This window comes from Leptidea sinapis, chromosome 15, assembly GCF_905404315.1.
Source record: "Leptidea sinapis chromosome 15, ilLepSina1.1, whole genome shotgun sequence".
NCBI classification, from domain to species: domain Eukaryota; kingdom Metazoa; phylum Arthropoda; class Insecta; order Lepidoptera; family Pieridae; genus Leptidea; species Leptidea sinapis.
Window position 1 is genome coordinate 4,739,293 of NC_066279.1, and position 17,807 is coordinate 4,757,099.

At 34.4% G+C, this 17,807-nt stretch overlaps 1 protein-coding gene across 3 annotated transcripts in view; it reads right to left on the bottom strand.

Moving 5' to 3' along the window:
• LOC126968259 (protein slender lobes) overlaps positions 1-17,807 on the bottom strand; it is a 37,107-nt gene that overhangs the window by 13,816 nt on the left and 5,484 nt on the right. For 2 of the 3 annotated variants that reach the window (XM_050813144.1, XM_050813143.1), the window contains exons 8-14: positions 14,739-17,084; positions 12,376-12,474; positions 9,823-9,912; positions 8,174-8,245; positions 5,902-6,000; positions 5,728-5,787; positions 3,664-3,768 (exon numbers count right to left, since the gene is read on the bottom strand). In XM_050813144.1, coding sequence (XP_050669101.1) covers positions 3,664-3,768; positions 5,728-5,787; positions 5,902-6,000; positions 8,174-8,245; positions 9,823-9,912; positions 12,376-12,474; positions 14,739-17,084 — 2,871 coding nt within the window. The remainder of the gene's footprint in view (positions 1-3,663; positions 3,769-5,727; positions 5,788-5,901; positions 6,001-8,173; positions 8,246-9,822; positions 9,913-12,375; positions 12,475-14,738; positions 17,085-17,807) is intronic. The other variant, XM_050813145.1, reaches the window with a different exon arrangement.

Below are 17,807 nucleotides of genomic sequence, written 5' to 3' on the forward strand. Positions count from 1 at the left end.
GTATAAATCATTGTGTATGTCGGCGTTAAACCAGGGTTTCCTTGAATTGTCCATCATGAAGAAATACAACACTAAGAATTTCTCAGTTTATTGAAGCACAACTGCTAGTATAGATATGAACAGTCTTTACATAAAACAACGGCTTTTATAGCTTCCGTACAATAGATGAAACAGAGTAGATACAACTTCTTTTAAAACACAAATAAAATTAGGTATTGTAAAATAATTCCTAAATACAGCCCAATAAATGTTTTAGTGAATTTATATAACTTCAAATGATTTATATAATAGTTTGTTCATTTAATTTGAACAAACATTACGAAGTAAGAAAATGGCGCTGCAAGCAAGTTTCGAAATACAATTAAGAAAGACTTATTGCATAAAATAATCAAGTTTGATACAGAATAACGATATTAATTCTAATACAAATTAATTTACACAATTACACATTCAAATAAATATTTTAACGATAAATGAAACATCAAACATCTTCAAACAGTCAAAACAGTGTCTAATTAAATTAGTTAGACCTTCATAAATAACAGTTTCATGTTTACAAATAGCTATTTGTATTTAAATCTTATATATTTCAGATATATCTATAATAATATATTCATATTAACGATAAACTAAAACAAAAATATCAATGGTTGCAAACAATTGACGGTAGGTGGCGATTTGCGCGCATATGTATCTCTTGGGCAAAGTGTGATTCAAATCCTTGGGCGTATTGGGGCTCATAACTACTAATTGCACCCACGATAGGAATCGAAAACTTTTCACCTTAGTGTACAAATTAATAATAATTAAATCTAACTTTCTTCATCACTGCTATCTACATTAGATGAATGGTTTAAATTGTGTTATATATTCTTAATCGGACGGTTTGCTCAGTTGGTGGTAAGAGCGCTCGGACGGAAACCGAGAGGGGCGGGTTCGAGTCCCGCATCGTCCATAAAAAAGGATGGCTAGAATGCATGTATTTTGGGACCCACTGAAAGAAGTGGCGTACATCATGGAAACTTATTAAGAATTGTTCTTCTTCTTCGACGGATTACTCTTGACAGAGCAGTCGTGGTCACGTCGTACGACGAACGATTCTACGCCAGTTATCCCTGGCTGTTGCTTCTCTGGCACATGTGTTGAGGGGAGTATTGGTTAGGGCTTTGATCTGGTCTGTCCAGCGCATAGGGGAGCGTCCTCTTGACCTACTGCCGTTGACCCTTCCCTGAACAACAAGTCTCTCTATGGCATGCTCTCCACGTCGCGTGATATGTCCGAAGTATCTGAGGATACGGGCTCTGACTATAGATGAAAGCCTTTCTTTCACCTTGAGCTCTTCAAGTATCGAGACGTTTGTGCGGCGTTGTGTCCAAGATACTCGTAGCATTCGTCTCCAACACCACATTTCTAGTGCGTCAATCCTTTGTCTCTCTCGTTCTTTGACTGTCCATGTTTCGGCACCATATAGTAGTATGGGAAAAACTAGAGATCTTACTAACTGAACTTTAGTAGCTTTGGTGATATTCCTGTCCCGCCATATCCTCGTCAACTTCTGCATTGCAGATCTGGTAATAGCCATTCGCCTTCTAATTTCGTCTTCCAAGCCACCAGTATTAGCGACCAGTGATCCTAAGTATATGTATGATTGTACAACCTCGCAATTAGCAATCTCGACTATATCTGGTGCATTGTTTTGACTTCGATCGACAATCATCATTTTTGTTTTCTGCCGGTTTATTTTAAGGCCATACTGGAGGCTGGTATGCTCGATACGATGTAATAATTCAGCAATGTTAATCAATTAAGAATTGTAGAACGTAATAAAACTAAGAAAAAAGTTAATCGTTAGTAGGTCTAAAAAGTGGGAGAAAAAAGATATACCTAAAAGTAAAATATAACCTAAAATTATTATTCAATATCTATTGATCAATCAATAATTTGTATCTCATATCTATGCGTAATTACTGTCTGCTAAAAGATAATATAATATATATGTGGAAGGCTAGCAGCTTATGATTGAGGATTCACAATACATTCTTTTTTCAAGCAGGTAATCTTTGAAAGATACTAGATACTAAACCTACTGATTTTAGTATCAAAAAACGATAATAATCTTATTTTGAATTACTACTGAATTACTGATTTGAGTAGGTATAGATAGTATTATTTATTTATTTACTTTATTAGGACCAATAAACAGTAACACAATAATAATATTTAACTATAACTAAGACATATAAACCTTAATTAATTGTGAAATCAACTACATTAGCCACAGATAAATTATATGAGAGAGAGAGAGAGAGAGACAAACACGTACATCTATATAAACAAAAAATAAAATTTATATGCTTTGTAACAATTAAAATAGAAAAGAGAAAAAAAAAGATCATCATAATAAATATTATTGTTTACTAGCTGACCCGGCAGACTTCGTACTGCCTAAATCGATAAATAAAAGACCTAAGCTTTTGTATAAAATAAACTTAAAGCAAACAAAAGGAATCATTTTTTTTAGTGTTATTACCCGTGTTTTAAGGAAGTTTATTTTACCTCCTTAGAAATTTAGAAAGATATAAAAAATTCTAGTTAGTTATTCATTTTAAACTATTATTTTTATTTGATTTCTGAACGACGGGGGACGCGTCAAAGGAAAATCAAAATTGTTGTTTTTATTTAAATCCGAGAATTTTCACGTTTTTTCAAACCTTTTGAACCTTCCCTGGACTTCCACAAATAATTCAAGGCCAAAATTAGCCAAATCGTTTCAGCTGTTCTCGAGTTTTAGCGAGACTAACGAAGAGCAATTCATTTTTATATATATAGATAACATAGGTATCGGTTAGTAGCTTTCATTTACTTTTATTTCTTTATTATGGAGTCGGAACATCCATATACATAATGACAAGGACTGTCATGTCAAAAAAATGTAAATGTCAATTGCGCAAAACGTTCCGTTAATGCAAGATGACTAATTTTTTTAATAAATTATAATAATTTATTTCTTATGACTCCCATATCTTAGCGCCTCAATATTTTTTGTATAAACATCGTATAAACTTAAGTTCATAATTAATATAAACTTGTATTTGTACGATGCTTCCTTAATTTTTCAATTATGTGGGTCCATTCTCGCCATCCTTCTTTTGGTGCAAATCAAAATTGCATATTTAATCCCAGAAATGAGGGATATCCCTCAAAAATAACAAGCTGCTTATGTGAGTTAGATTCTTGTCTATTTCTTTAGTAAGTTAGAAACATTCATAGCCACTACAACTTCTTGAAATTATTTTTCGGTAGGGTAACTTTCACGAGTCAGTGGAGTGAGAATTATTATTTAGTTCCATTTATATCCAGATTATATAATATAATCCAGTTCTACGACAAACTTCAATAAAATTTAGCTATTCTTTGTAATCAACGACTTTCCTAGTTTACTCAATGCAATGGTTAGGTATGTATAAAATACATAAAATTTAGAAATGCTTTTAATAACACTCCGTTTTTTCAGATAAAATGCAAATGATTTAGTGAATTATTTAAATTATGTTAGTTTACGTTATTAAAACCATTACAAAATATCTGTCATATATATATAAGGTTCAGGCAGAGATAATATAAATTTTTCAAAAATAATATTATCAATGTTTGTATATATACCTCCCAAAGTAGTCTCACTTTCAAACTTATACTGTTTCTTCTTCTTATCGCTTTTTGGTGTTTTCAATATTGATGCATTGGCTTTAGAGATGGGTTCATCTTGATCTGAAAATATTATTATTAAAATTAATACATATACTCAAATATAATTACCCTTCATAATGCGTTCAAGAACCGCACATTATCACCACCATAAAATATATATCTTTATATATATAATTCTTGTGTGCGTGTGTATGTCACTGAACTCCTCCTAGACGGCTGGACAGATTTTATTGAAACTTTCTGTGTGTCTTCAGGTGGATTCGAGAATGGTTTAGATTCACAATTGAACTACCTCCTGAACGGCTGGACCGATATTGATGAGATTTTTGTGTGTTCCAGTGAATTTGAGATTGATGTGTGTCTTCGGGTGGATTCAAGAATGGTTTAGATTCCCAATTAAACTACCTCCTAAACGGCTGGACCGATTTTGATGACTTTTTGTTTGTTTCAGTGAATTTGAGATTGGTTTAGATTCTCAATTACGTCCATATAATATAATTCTCCTGTTCTTGTGTATGTTAGTGAACTCCTCCTAACGGCTGGACAGATTTTTAAAATTTAAGACGTGTGTACAGGACAACGTCTGTTGGGTCCACTAGTATACTATATTATGTTTCGTTAGAACGAATTTCTTATCTGTGACAATTTTATTATTGCTAAATAATAACATCGATTTCGATAATATTACTTCATTTAAATTTCGAACAAAACAAATTTCTGAAAAATAAAGTTGATTATCCTCTATTATAATATCAATCGATATGAAGTTTAGTTCGAAATGAAATGTCAATTTGCAAACAAATTTGACAAATCCTGCTCGTAAGATATCGAACGATGTGATGATGACCACAGACATGGATCCAAATAGATGCCGCGAGTGTTTGTACTTCGCGTGTCAAAAAGACGACAAAAAGAGGAGCAATGCTCTTCCTTTGACGCTTTTATTTTATTTTTATTATGATTTATAATACATTGCCGATTTTAGTAATAAGCAATAACGACTATTGATGTACTGCAAACGTCAACTAATGATGAGGTGAGTGGCTAAACGTTGGGCTCGATGCACTGGCATTTTTAACGACGTCACAGTAGGTACAAAAAAAAGGCACAACTTGGTTTTCATACAGACGGAGGGATTTGCGTTATCTACTTGGATCTATGTCTGTGGTTGGGACCGACTCTAGTTTGTCTCTGAAGGCACCATGACAGCTGCCAGAATGTTTTCATTAACGCCCTTACTATTTTTAAATTTATGGTGGCCCTGGATGCATCATGGAGTCTTATGATATGTGGGTAGATAATGTAGTGTATGTAACTATACATAATTAGGCATTAAAACACTCGTGTAATGTTATTTAAAAACTAGCCTTTGGCTCGTTTCATAAACGCGTGTTTTATGCCCTTCATTATGTACAGTCACATAAACTGCTATTAATGCATTGTTTTTTGAAGTGAAACTTCTTTGGAATCGATGTGATTTCAAACCGGATGCAACGGAAAAAACGACAAGTAAGAGACACACATACAAAAATGTCTAGGATGAAGCTGGCAAAGAATGAGACAGAAATATGCATGCTATTGAAGTGAAAACTTTTTATCATCGTTGTGATTTGAAAGTCGATGAAACGAAAAAGCGACAGTAAAAAGAGCAGTCACGTCAATTCATAATATTTAACATGGGAGATAATGAGATAGGAAGCATAATACAATGTTTTGGTACCAGGCGATCATAGTTAAAGAAGAGATTGTCTTTAGTATGGCGCGAGTATACCTTAATATATTCTGACTCCAAGCGCACGATGTATTACTACACAGACACCAGGAGATCATATTATTATATATATTAGTGGTGGTAGGAATGTCTTTCATAGCGGTTGAAATCATGTGTCATCCTAGGAACACGTACCAGGAATTCATATGCAGTTTAGAGGTTCATGCACCATGCAGGTTGCACTTCTGACATGTGTACTTTGTACGCACGCAATGTTTTTTTTAAACACAATTGGTAATAATATTTACCTATATCGATAACTTCTGAAACAGAACGATTTTTCTTTTCACCGCCTTTAGGTGTTTTCCCTAAAAATAAATTATTGTATGATTAACTTATTAGTAATAAAATTATATCATTGCTTAATGTTTTTTTTAATATTTACAAGATTTTTATATTTAATAAAAAATGTATTTTCGTACCTCCGTCGTCTTCATTCAAAGATATATTTTGTTTCTTTTTTTTGTCACTTTTAGGTGTTTTAACAAATGAAGTTGCAAGTTGCTCAGGTTCAGTAGAATCTAGAAATAGAAATAATGCTAATATAGATAGATTGTGTCAATTATTTTAACATTAGCATAATCAATATTTCACAGAAAAATATTAATATACCTACAACGTTTTTATTAAGTATTAATAAAACTTGCAATTACTTCTTGGACATTTGTACTACGTGAAAAATAAAATACCTACGTCTGCATCGCATCATAAAACGATCTATTGCATAGCGTAATGAGATACGACTCAGTCACATTGTACATATGGCCGCAAATCGCCACCTACCGTCAATTGTTTGCAACTATTGATATTTATGTTTTAGTTTATCGTTAAAATGAATATATTATTAAAGATATATCTGAAATATGTAAGATTCAAATACAAATAGCTATTTGTAAACATAAAATTGTTATTTATGAAGGTCTAACAAATTTAATAGACACTGTTTTGACTGTTTGAATTGTTTCAAGATGTTTGATGTTTCATTTATCGTTAAAATATTTATTTGTAAATTAATTTGTATTAGAATTAATATCGTTATTCTGTATCAAACTTGATTATTTTATGCAATAAGTCTTTCTTAATTGTATTTCGAAACTTGCTTGCAGCGCCATTTTCTTACTTCGTAATGTTTGTTCAAAAATTAAATGAACAAACTATTATATAAATCATTTGAAGTTATATAAATTCACTAAAACATTTTATTGAGCTGTATTTAGGAATTATTTTACAATACCTAATTTTATTTGTGTTTTAAAAGAAGTTGTATCTACTCTGTTTCATCTATTGTACGGAAGCTATAAAAGCCGTTGTTTTATGTAAAGACGGTTCATATTTATACTAGCAGTTGTGCTTCAATAAACTGAGAAATTCTTAGTGTTGTATTTCTTCGTTATGGACCCTGATCAAGGAAACCCTGACTTAACGCCGACATACACAACCACTTTGTACCAAAAAGCTGTCATGCTATATGTGTAAAAATATTTAGTAAATTACCAAAAGAAATAAGAGAGGAGACAGTGTTAAACAGATTTTAATATAACACTATTAAAAAAATATTGTTTTGGCTCAATAAATGAATATTATCAAACGAAGTGGTAACTGGCACCAATACTATTTTTACCAATAATATTATATTTTGTTTTGATTATTTTTACTACATTATCTCTTAGCATTTCATTTATTATTGTAATTTTGTAAGGTACTTTTAGAAGTTTTTACGTTGGTCAAATTAAATGTAACAGTAATTATTGATTGTGTTAGGTTTATAATATTGTGAAGAGAAACCACAAAAATATTTGCATGTCTGTCAAGACGAACATGTGCCTGCTCTTAAATTTGTAACAACTTTACTTGTGAATGTTTCTGGAAAATAACTTCGACTTTGACATTGTAATATTTAAGCCTAAATGTTAGTTACAAATGGAGAGAAGAAGGCACAGAAATATCTTTATAAAAGGCCGGAATCGCTCCTGTGCTTCCTCTAGTGTTACAAGAGAATGTGGGCGGCGGTGATCACTTAACACCAGGTGTCCGCACGCTCGTTTGTCCTCCTCTTCCAAAGAAAAATGTTTTGTGGCATTAGTGCCCGAACGAACACTGGATACACAGTAAGATCCAACTTCACTAAAACAATAAGTCTGCTTAGAAACTCTGCAACTTAAAGCCACGTATTCATTAGTAAACATTTGTTTATAAACACTGTTTATAAACTGTTCATAAACAATGTTTCGCAATGTTTCATCATCTCTGTAAACAGTTCAGAAACATAGGTGATGAAACATTGTTTATGATACGTGTTGCCATGTTGCCACTACGAGTGGAGAGCAAGACGAAACATCTAGTTTATAAACAAAAGCCAACAGATTAAATACATAACTTTTATTCAACAAATAGTTTCAAATCTACCACCTTTCTTCTTTTTTTTTCGATTAATGCTCTTGTGAATTATTATGTAAGCACCAGAGAGCATCACTACCTCCTCGGGCGACATCCTGTGAACAACTGATAAGTGTGGACGGCCAAGTTTCAGAAACATGTGTTTATTGTAAACTTGTTTACCGCTAGTCATAAGCAGTTTATCAACAAATGTTTACTAGTGAATACGTGGCTTAACAGTCAATAGAGAGTCTATTGACTCAAGATACATTACTTTAACTGCGAGGCTTTTGAGCCGATACTAAAAAGGACACTTACGTATTTCTTCGACGAAATTCGAATTACGTTTTTCTTTTCTTTTCTTACTTTTCGACTTATTCAAAGTTGTGTCTGAAAAATTTAATTATGGTAAGTTATTATTATAACATTTACATCTTAGATTAAGGATTGGTCTCCACAGCGCTTCAGCTACATACCGTAGGCGCAGTCGCAAATTCTAATATTTTTATTCAAAATAGGATGTGACATCACTTATTGAAAGTCAAAAAACTACCACCCATTACAAAATGAATGCCTCAGACCTGAGATGAATGGGCGCAACAAACTCAGCGGGCTTTTTTTTTTCATCGAATAAATATGTTTACAAAGTAATATTGTACAATTAAACTTATTATTTAATAGCCTGAGGGCGATCACTCCATTCCCAATCTGTGGTATCATTAAGAAAGTCATTTATGTTATAGTAACCTTTACCACACAAACGTTTTTTTAACAATTCTTTTGAATAACGTAATACTTTTGTTTTGAACATTTTCTGGGATCTTGTTGTAAAAGCATATACATCGCCCCACGAAAGACTTACTTACTCGACTTAGCCGGCGACTAAGTGCGGCAACTAATACTACGCCCAAATGGGCGTACTCGAGTCAGTCGCTAAGAAAGACACTGGGATCACCATATCCTCAGTAAGTATTTAAAATAATTTCAATGTAAAATAACACGAAGCGTATGTTACAAAATTTGAACGATGCCATTGAGTGTCAAGATGACGCGCACACAAACATCTAATAGTTGCCGAACTAAAAAAGCTACTGTTCTTAGGTAGAGCGGTATCTAATTGGAGCGCAGCAGGAAACCAATCCATTATCTCAGATTTATATCTTATTCATATTCATTACACTAAACGCTTATTATAGTCAAGCAACATTATTACTAGACAGAAAGGGAAAACCATAGACTAAAAATTTCATTATAAATGATTGCGAAACTGAAGTGGCAGTGCGCAGAGCACATAGTTTGACGGACAGATGGCCGGTGGGGCAGAAAAGTCCTCGAATGGCGACCAGTGGAAGACGCAGTGTTGTTTAGGCCCTTCACAAGATGGACCGACGATATGTTCAAGGTCGCCAGAATACGTTGGTTAAGGGCAGCGCAGGACCAATCGTCACTGAGATCTTTGGGGGAGACTTTTGTCCTACAGCAGTGGACGTCATCCGGCTGATGATGAAATGATATAATTTTTATTTAATTAAATGGTTCCCTAGATTTATAGAACACAATATATTGGTAGTAGTTTGCTTGTATTTTATATAATATACTAGCTGACCCGGCAAACGTTGTTTTGCCATATAAAGTATAATTCACGCGATAGTTTTATAAGTAATAAAATATTGCCTATATAATAGCCTGTACATCATTATGTTCTATTGTCAATAGTTTTTGCAGCGCACGCAAAAATAGGTTTTCGATTTTACACCTTGTGTTACAAAATAGCAATTTTATTACGGATCCCTAATTTTGAAAAAAAAAAAAAACATAGCCTATAGCCTTCCTCGATAAATGGACTACCCAACACTGAAAGAATCATTCAAATCGGACCAGTAGTACCAGAGATTAGCGCGTTCAAACAAACAAACACACATCTTTATAATATTAGTATAGATAGTATAGATTAAAATTCGACTCACCTCTACTTTCATTCAAACTTATATCATTGTTAATTTCATGTTGAATTGGCGTTTCTTCTGGTGCATCAGAATCAATATGAATTGTTGGCACTAAAATTTAAAAAAATGTCTAGTTAATATACCTACAACCATTTATTGAATTAGGCGTTACTTTGCGGAAATCCATAATTATACAAATGATTTAAGTTTTCTTTAGTGTTAATTCCGCCAATATTGGTTTTTAAAACAATTCGACACGTGTTTCGCCTCTACACGAGGCATCCTCAGGACGTACGTGCCAGATTTTGGCGAGACAAAAAAAAAAACAAATATTGGCGGAATTAACACTAAAGAAAACTTAAATCATTTGTACATTCATACAACCATAATTACTAGTGATTTCAACAATTTGTTATTCTTAAAGTGATATCCCTCATTTCTGGGATTAATTAAATTATGAACGATACGGGACCCCACAGTTGACTCACTTGGAAGAGCGCTCGGACGGAACCCAAGATGTTAAATTTAGTAGTAATTTTGGTAAGGTACAAATTTAATTTGACTAGTGATTTATATTGGCACTAGCAACAACCTACACAGAACCCGATGGACAAATGTCTCAGGCTGTAGACAGTCGAAAGAGGCGATTCCTGCACTATCGCCCAAACTGACACGTATGTAATATGACTTATTAGCCTAAACAGACACGACATCCGAATCATGGTCGGCACCCTAACGGGTCACACATCACTGAACAAGCACCTATTTACAATCGACGTTACGGACAGTCCTAGGTGCAGGGGCTGTCTAACCGAAGATGAAACAGTCACTCATGTAACCGTGGAATGTGCTGGGGTGGCCAACCAACGGGCAAAAACCTTAGTAAATATAAGGTCGCTCCAGGAAATCTGCGAACACCCCAGGAGTGTTCTGAACTTCTGGAAGGAGCTTGGTTGGAATGACTGTGTAACACTGCACGCAAAATGGACCCAACTAAGCCGTCTAATTGCCGAAACAGGTGTCCTTTACCAATACCAATAAGCTCACAATGCAATGCTTCTAATTATTATTGTAAAACCCAAAAATTCTGAGTAACAATAAGGCGAAGGAAAAATATTGTTTTATTGTATCAATATTTATAGCAAGACTAGGTTTAAAGATAAGAACCATTTATGTTACATTAGTTAAAATCCAGATATTATACACAGATGGATATTACAATAACGCCTGGGTACCAAAGGGGTGTGCACAAAAACAACTGGTAACCATTTGGTATGATACTGACACATTCTTGCCCCTAACTAGGCATAGCCTTTACTATGGGTGCAAGACAATGATATATTTAATATGATATACATACATTAATACATATAAACATCCATGACTCGGAAACAAACATCCACATTCATCATATGAATGTTTGCTAGGCGCCGGGATTCAAACCCGGAACCTTTAGCTAAGTATTACATAAGCCCAAATTTTTTTTTTATAGAATAGTAGGACAAACGAGCGTACGGGTCACCTGGTGTTAAGTGATCACCGCCGCCCACACTCTCTTGCAACACCAGAGGAATCACAAGAGCGTTGCCGGACTTTAAGGAAGGTATACGCGCTTTTCTTGAAGGTAACCATGTCGTATCGTCCCGGAAACACCGCACAAGGAAGCTCATTCCATAGCTTCGTAGTACGAGGAAGAAAGCTCCTTGAAAACCGCACTGTGGAGGACCGCCACACATCCAGATGGTGGGGATGATATCCTAACTTGTGGCGTGTCGTGCGAAGGTGAAATTCGGCGGCTCCTGCCGCAGCAGGCCTCAGGTTAAACAGCTCTTCGGAACACTCCCCGTGGTAAATGTGGTAGAAGACACACAATGAAGCGACGTCTCTACGCAACGCCAAGTGATCGAGCCGTTCACAGAGCGCTAGATCCCCGACAAATCGAGCTGCTCTGCGTTGCACGCGGTCAAATGGATCGAGCTGATACTGGGGTGCGCCAGACCAGAGATGACAGCAATACTCCATGTGAGGCCGGACCTGCGCTTTATAGAGCGCTAGAATGTGGGCCGGCTTGAAGTATTGCCGTGCTCTATTTATGACGCCTAGTTTCTTCGAAGCCAATTCGGCTTTGCCCTCCAGATGGCCACGGAATTGGCAATCGCTCGAGATTTCGAGACCCAGTATTCCGATACTAGGCGAGGCTTTAAGGGAAGTTTTCTCGAAGAGTGGTGATGATATTTTCTCCAATTTGTATATTCTCTCTTCTTAATGGTATTCTTGATGGCCAAAGGGGGTCACCCTTTAAGGACATTTCCAATCTGATTGTAGAGGCCATACCAACAAAAAAAACGATTTTGGTCAATTTTGTTCTGTGATTCTGAAAAGATGTTTCATATCACAATCAAAACTTAGCATGTTATAGCCAGCATAAAGTGTGAGTGATACTATCTCCGGCTGCGCTAGCTGAGTTGACACTCGACCTTTCGAAATCAGTCGTTTTTAAACCTCTTAACATTATCTTTATGCCTCTTCTTGTTTAAGGCCAGAGCTTATTAGATTTTAGTCAAAATGATTTACCTTCGTCAGTACAACTACCCTTTCTTGTGGAATTTGCAGTGTCAAGATCACCTTTAGTATCAATGAAAAACTTGAATGGTGCATCTGTTTCATCTCCATCTATAAATAAATATATTGAATTGATATGAAGTAAAATAAAATGAAAAAAGATAATAAGACTGTGTATCATCCCTAGGTAATAATGGCAGGAGTGAGAAAAAACTGTATGGAGTATATAAATATAAAAAAAAGGCTCTGTCGTAAATCCTATTACTCCACTGCTGAATATCTAAATGATCGGACAGCCTGGGACTAGATTGTGATTATTTTATAGCGATAGAAATTACTGTACAATATTGTATATTTTTATTGAAAAGAGCGCAAAACAAGAATGCTGGGAGAGTTTCTTGCGCCGCTTCTTCTCTCTCAGAGCGCCATTTGTTTCCGAAGCGGTAGTAGTATCTAGTAGTTATTAGAAGTGACATCAAAAAGAATTCTAAAGGAATCAATTTTGAGAAAATAAATGCCTTTTATGAATAAGACAATACTTAATTTCTAATTAGACAATTTCGGCACAGATATATTCACGTAAATACATAAATTTAAGTACGTATTAGATTTGTACTTGGAAAGTACTAGTGGAGATATTCGAATTCATATAAAAAAATATAAATTATTCAGAATAGGATTTAAAATCACATATTGAACGTCAAACACTACCACCTATTCGAAACTCATGCCTCTGACCCGACAAGAACGGGCGCAGAAACTCAGCGCGCATTCTCTCTTTATAAAAGTTCGTGCAATAAATTTATTAATACTATTTATTAATGAGGGCAGCTTCTGCGCCATTCCCAATGTGTGGTATGATTTCGAAATTCATTTACGTTATAGTAACCTTTACCACATAATAATAACACGTTTTTAACAATCATTTTGAATTTGGTAATACGTAAATGTGTTTTGTACATTTCTGGGATCATGTTGTTAAAGCATATACATCGCCAAATAAAAGACTTACTAACTCTTAGTAGTAGTAGCCATAACAAGTTCTCCATTCCTGATATCATACATTAGTACCTGGGTGTAAGAGCCATTCTCTGTTTGGTGTATGTAAAGGGGGTCATCTGATACATAGAAAATTGTTGACCCAAAATATTTTGAAGTTATACTTCTTTTAGCGCGATGGTGAATAGGATTTAAAATCACATATTGAACGTCAAACACTACCACCTATTCGAAACTCATGCCTCTGACCCGACAAGAACACTTGATGAGAGTGAATTTTTACGATGCGCGCGCGCACACCGACACCTGAATTCTACATCGCGAAGTTAGTTCTACTTGGCATGAAAATCGATAACTATGTTAAGTTGTATATTCTAGTATTTTTATATTTAGAACACGTGTTTCGTAACAGTACAATTAAACAGTGTGAATAAATAAATATTATTTTGGTGTTTTTTTTAAATCAATTTCATATACGACGGTGATAGTATTTACTAATAATTTATTAGTATATCTATATACATTGAATATCTATACTAATATTATAAAGATGTGTGTTTGTTTGTTTGAACGCGCTAATCTCTGGTACTACTGGTCCGATTTGAATGATTCTTTCAGTGTTGGGTAGTCCATTTATCGAGGAAGGCTATGGGCTATGTTTTTTTTATTTAAAATTAGGGATCCGTAATAAAATTGCTATTTTGTAACACAAGGTGTCAAATCGAAAACCTATTTTGGCGTGCGCTGCAAAAACTATTGACAATAGAACAAAATGATGTACAGGCTATAATATAAGCAATATTTTATTACTTATAAAACTATCGCGTGAATTATACTTTATATGGCAAAATAACGTTTGCCGGGTCAGCTAGTTAGTGATAAAACTGATTTGAATAAACTGTTTTGAGTGCATTTATAGATGTGAGGTTAATTGTCGGTATGTATAATTTATTTACATCGCTAATTAAAAATTATTGCATTATTATCTAAAAAATATATTTTTTTTTTCGTTTTGTTAAAATTTGATTTAATTTTCCATACGCCAAAGAAGTATAACTTCTAACGCGTGTACATAAGTACACGCACTCTTTTTTTTTCTTTTTTAATGGAAAAGGAGGCACTAGTGTTTGGGTTACCTAATGTTAAGTGATCACCGTCGCCCACTTTCTCCTACAATACCAGAGGAATCACAGGAGGTTGCCGACCCTTTAGGACAGGGAAGCTCCATGTGATTTTTTGCATTAGAGAGAAACAAATAGAAGATGAGACTCGGTAAAACGTTCCACAAAACAAACCTGACCAGATCGGATTTCGAGCCAAAAATCTTTAAAACCATTACAGATACACATGAAATTAAGTTCTATAAGTAATCTTACCACTATTATTTCTGATATCAGTTACAGCTTCACTTTGCTTGAGTGGCATCTCATTATTTTCGTTCATATCAGCAGTTTGATTACTGTCTTCAGAAAAAAGTAAATGTAGTTTGATGGAGTCAGAGGAATCCTCATCTTGGTTGTCAGTCTTTCCATCCACTTTCGGTTTATCCGTTTGCGACTTTTCTCTAACCGACGACAGATTGGATTTTGGTTGTGTTAGATTGAGTTCATCAACTATGGAAGCTCTTTGTTTATTAGCTTTGTTTTTTGTTTCATTTTTCAAATTTAGAGATGTGTCTACTAATTTGTTTTTACTTTGTTTACTTTTGTTTAAGTTGCTGAGAACAGAATCATAGTTTTGGATTATGTTATTAGTATCCTCATCAGATGATGTATCATCAGCAGTATTGGCTTCAAGAGGATCATTTGAAATATCTTTATTTACTTGAGTATTATTAGCGTATTCTGCATCTACAAAATTAAGAGTACTGTTCACGCATTGTAAGGAAGAATTTGGTTCCTTCTTCACAGTCTCAAGGGGATCATTTTCTTCTAATGCTTCATTTACTACTGTCATTTCTTTTTCACTTATGTTACTTTTGTCATGGGCAGACTCTGATAATGAATTACTTTTTCGTGATGTAGATAAACGGTTTTGAAATGAAGATGTTTTGCTGCCATTTTCTGATAAATTTTCAGAATTCAAGCGCATTCTAATTCTTTTCTTTTGTTTGATTTGTTTTTCAACTTCAGAATCGGAAGAGTCACTACTATCTGTATTTTGTATTTCTGGACTTGTATTTGATTTTAATTTTTTTGACTTATGGCGTGCCTCATACATTTCTCTAGATGCTTTTTTCTGTTCTTTGATCATTCGACTATTATACTTTTCCTTAGACTTTGTCGTCATCTTAAGCTCATTATCACTCATTGATAAGTCATCATCAGTCCCTTCTAACAACTGGTCATCTTCTTCATCAGAACTAACAATGAATGAGTCTTTCTCATAATCTGAATCATCACATGATGCATCCTCCGATGTCAATGTCTGACCTTTCTCAATTATTTCATTTTGCTCTTCATAACGACGATCTTCTTCATCACGGCTGTCGCCAGATTCATAATCGTCACCGGCGTCACTAGCTTCATTGCTTAGCAAATCGTTCTTTTCAGGACTTCCACCCTCAGAACTTTCTTCGTCACTGCTATCTAAATTCGATGAAGGTTTGGAAGTATGTAATTTATGCTTATTAGTTTGATTCTTGTCTATTTCATTAGTGTCTATATTATGTGTAATAATAGAAGCATTTAAAGGCACTGCCACTTTTTTCAAAGTTTTATTCTGTAAAGGTGTGCTCGTCAAACAATTTAGAGACAAGTTTTTTTTATTAGTATCTATATTATGAGTATTATCCAGTTCTACTGCTGAATTTGATAAAATTTTACTATTATTTGCTATTATTGAACTCTTTCTTAATTTACTTGTTGCATTTAATGAATTATCCTTAACCTCTGATAATATCAGAGTACTTTTGTTTTCAGTTTTATCCAAGTTTTGTGAAACTGATATCTCTTTCTGTTTGAAATCAGATTTTTCCAGGAGAGACACTTGTGATTGATGTGATGGGTTTTCCTTGTGTGCCGTTTCGGAGTCCGTTTTTTCAGTATCTATTATAAAACTTTCGGGCATGGTTTCATCAACATCCATCGGTTCAACACTCTCACTAAGACATTTTGTGTTAGATGTTGATATTGATGAAGTTATTTTAAGTACCTCTGGTGATCCACTTTCAAGGCTTGTTACTACAGGTACACATTGATCTTCAAAAGCTTTATTAGAGTTTGAATCTGAATCCTCTATAAATATTTCTGGAGTCCCATTTTTAATTGGACCTTTATTGAAAAAATCCACGGCAGAAGTATCACATTCTATGGATGATTTAGTTTTTGTATCGGCATCTAAAATTTCTTTAATTGCATCACGCGTCTTTTCTGGAGAATTCAAAACTATTGATTTATTTTTAGTTCCTATTTTCTTTTTTGACCACTCATTGTCACTAAAGAAATTACTTTCTTTTACTTTAACATCACTTGATAAGGATTTAGTTCGTTTTTTATTAGTCTTGGGTTTAGAATAAATATGTGATGTACTTTTATTCATTTGTCCACTTTGGTTTTTATCAACAGTTTCTATGTTTTCCGTCGGAATGGAGTTCGTTATCTTATCTTGTACAATAACTTGGGATGTAGAATTTATAGTTTCAGAAATACAGTTGTTTTTTTTCATTACTTCCTTATCATCATCAACACTTTCTACATTGTTTTTTTTATCAGAAGTTAAATCTGAAAAAAAAAAATATGTTGTGTAAACACGCTAACTCCTTTACAACTTTCTGTTGCTTTGCAGATGTGCAAACCATCACAAAAGTTATCATTTCAATATATGAGTCTAGCCATAAATATTATTACAAGCTAAATGTTAATAAATTTTAATTTTTTTTAAACAAAATTTTTGGAATGTGTTTGTTATATTAACTGCAATCATTTTCTGCCATTTCACTTATTTTTTTAATATTAATAACTTAATGTTAACCCTCAACTGGTATCGTGGGGGCCGCGCGGCCCCGCACCTACCCATGACGTTTTCTTGGTTTTTTAATAAACTAAGCATCGTGAGCAGCCGCCATTTTAAGTATTGTAATTACGTTGCTATTCGCGGCGGGTGCCAGACGTTCGTCGCTGTGTCACTTACTGGGACCCAGGAATGCACGTGCTGGTGTCCGCGTGGCCCCCACGATACCAGTTCTTATTTTTTATGACAGTAAGGGACGAGACGAGCAAGGCGTTCCGCTAATGGTAATTGATACGCCCTGACAATTATCCAAGCATGGCTGTAAGGCAACATTCTGGACTTAACAAGGTCCAAAGAATGAACCTCGTCTAATTCAGATCTGAAGTCATTGGACTAAATTAGTAAGTATTGTAGGTTTTAGAAGATATGGTCTGCTCTAAACGACACGCCGAGATCGCAATACTTAAGGAATCTTTAGAAAAAGCAGTGACTAA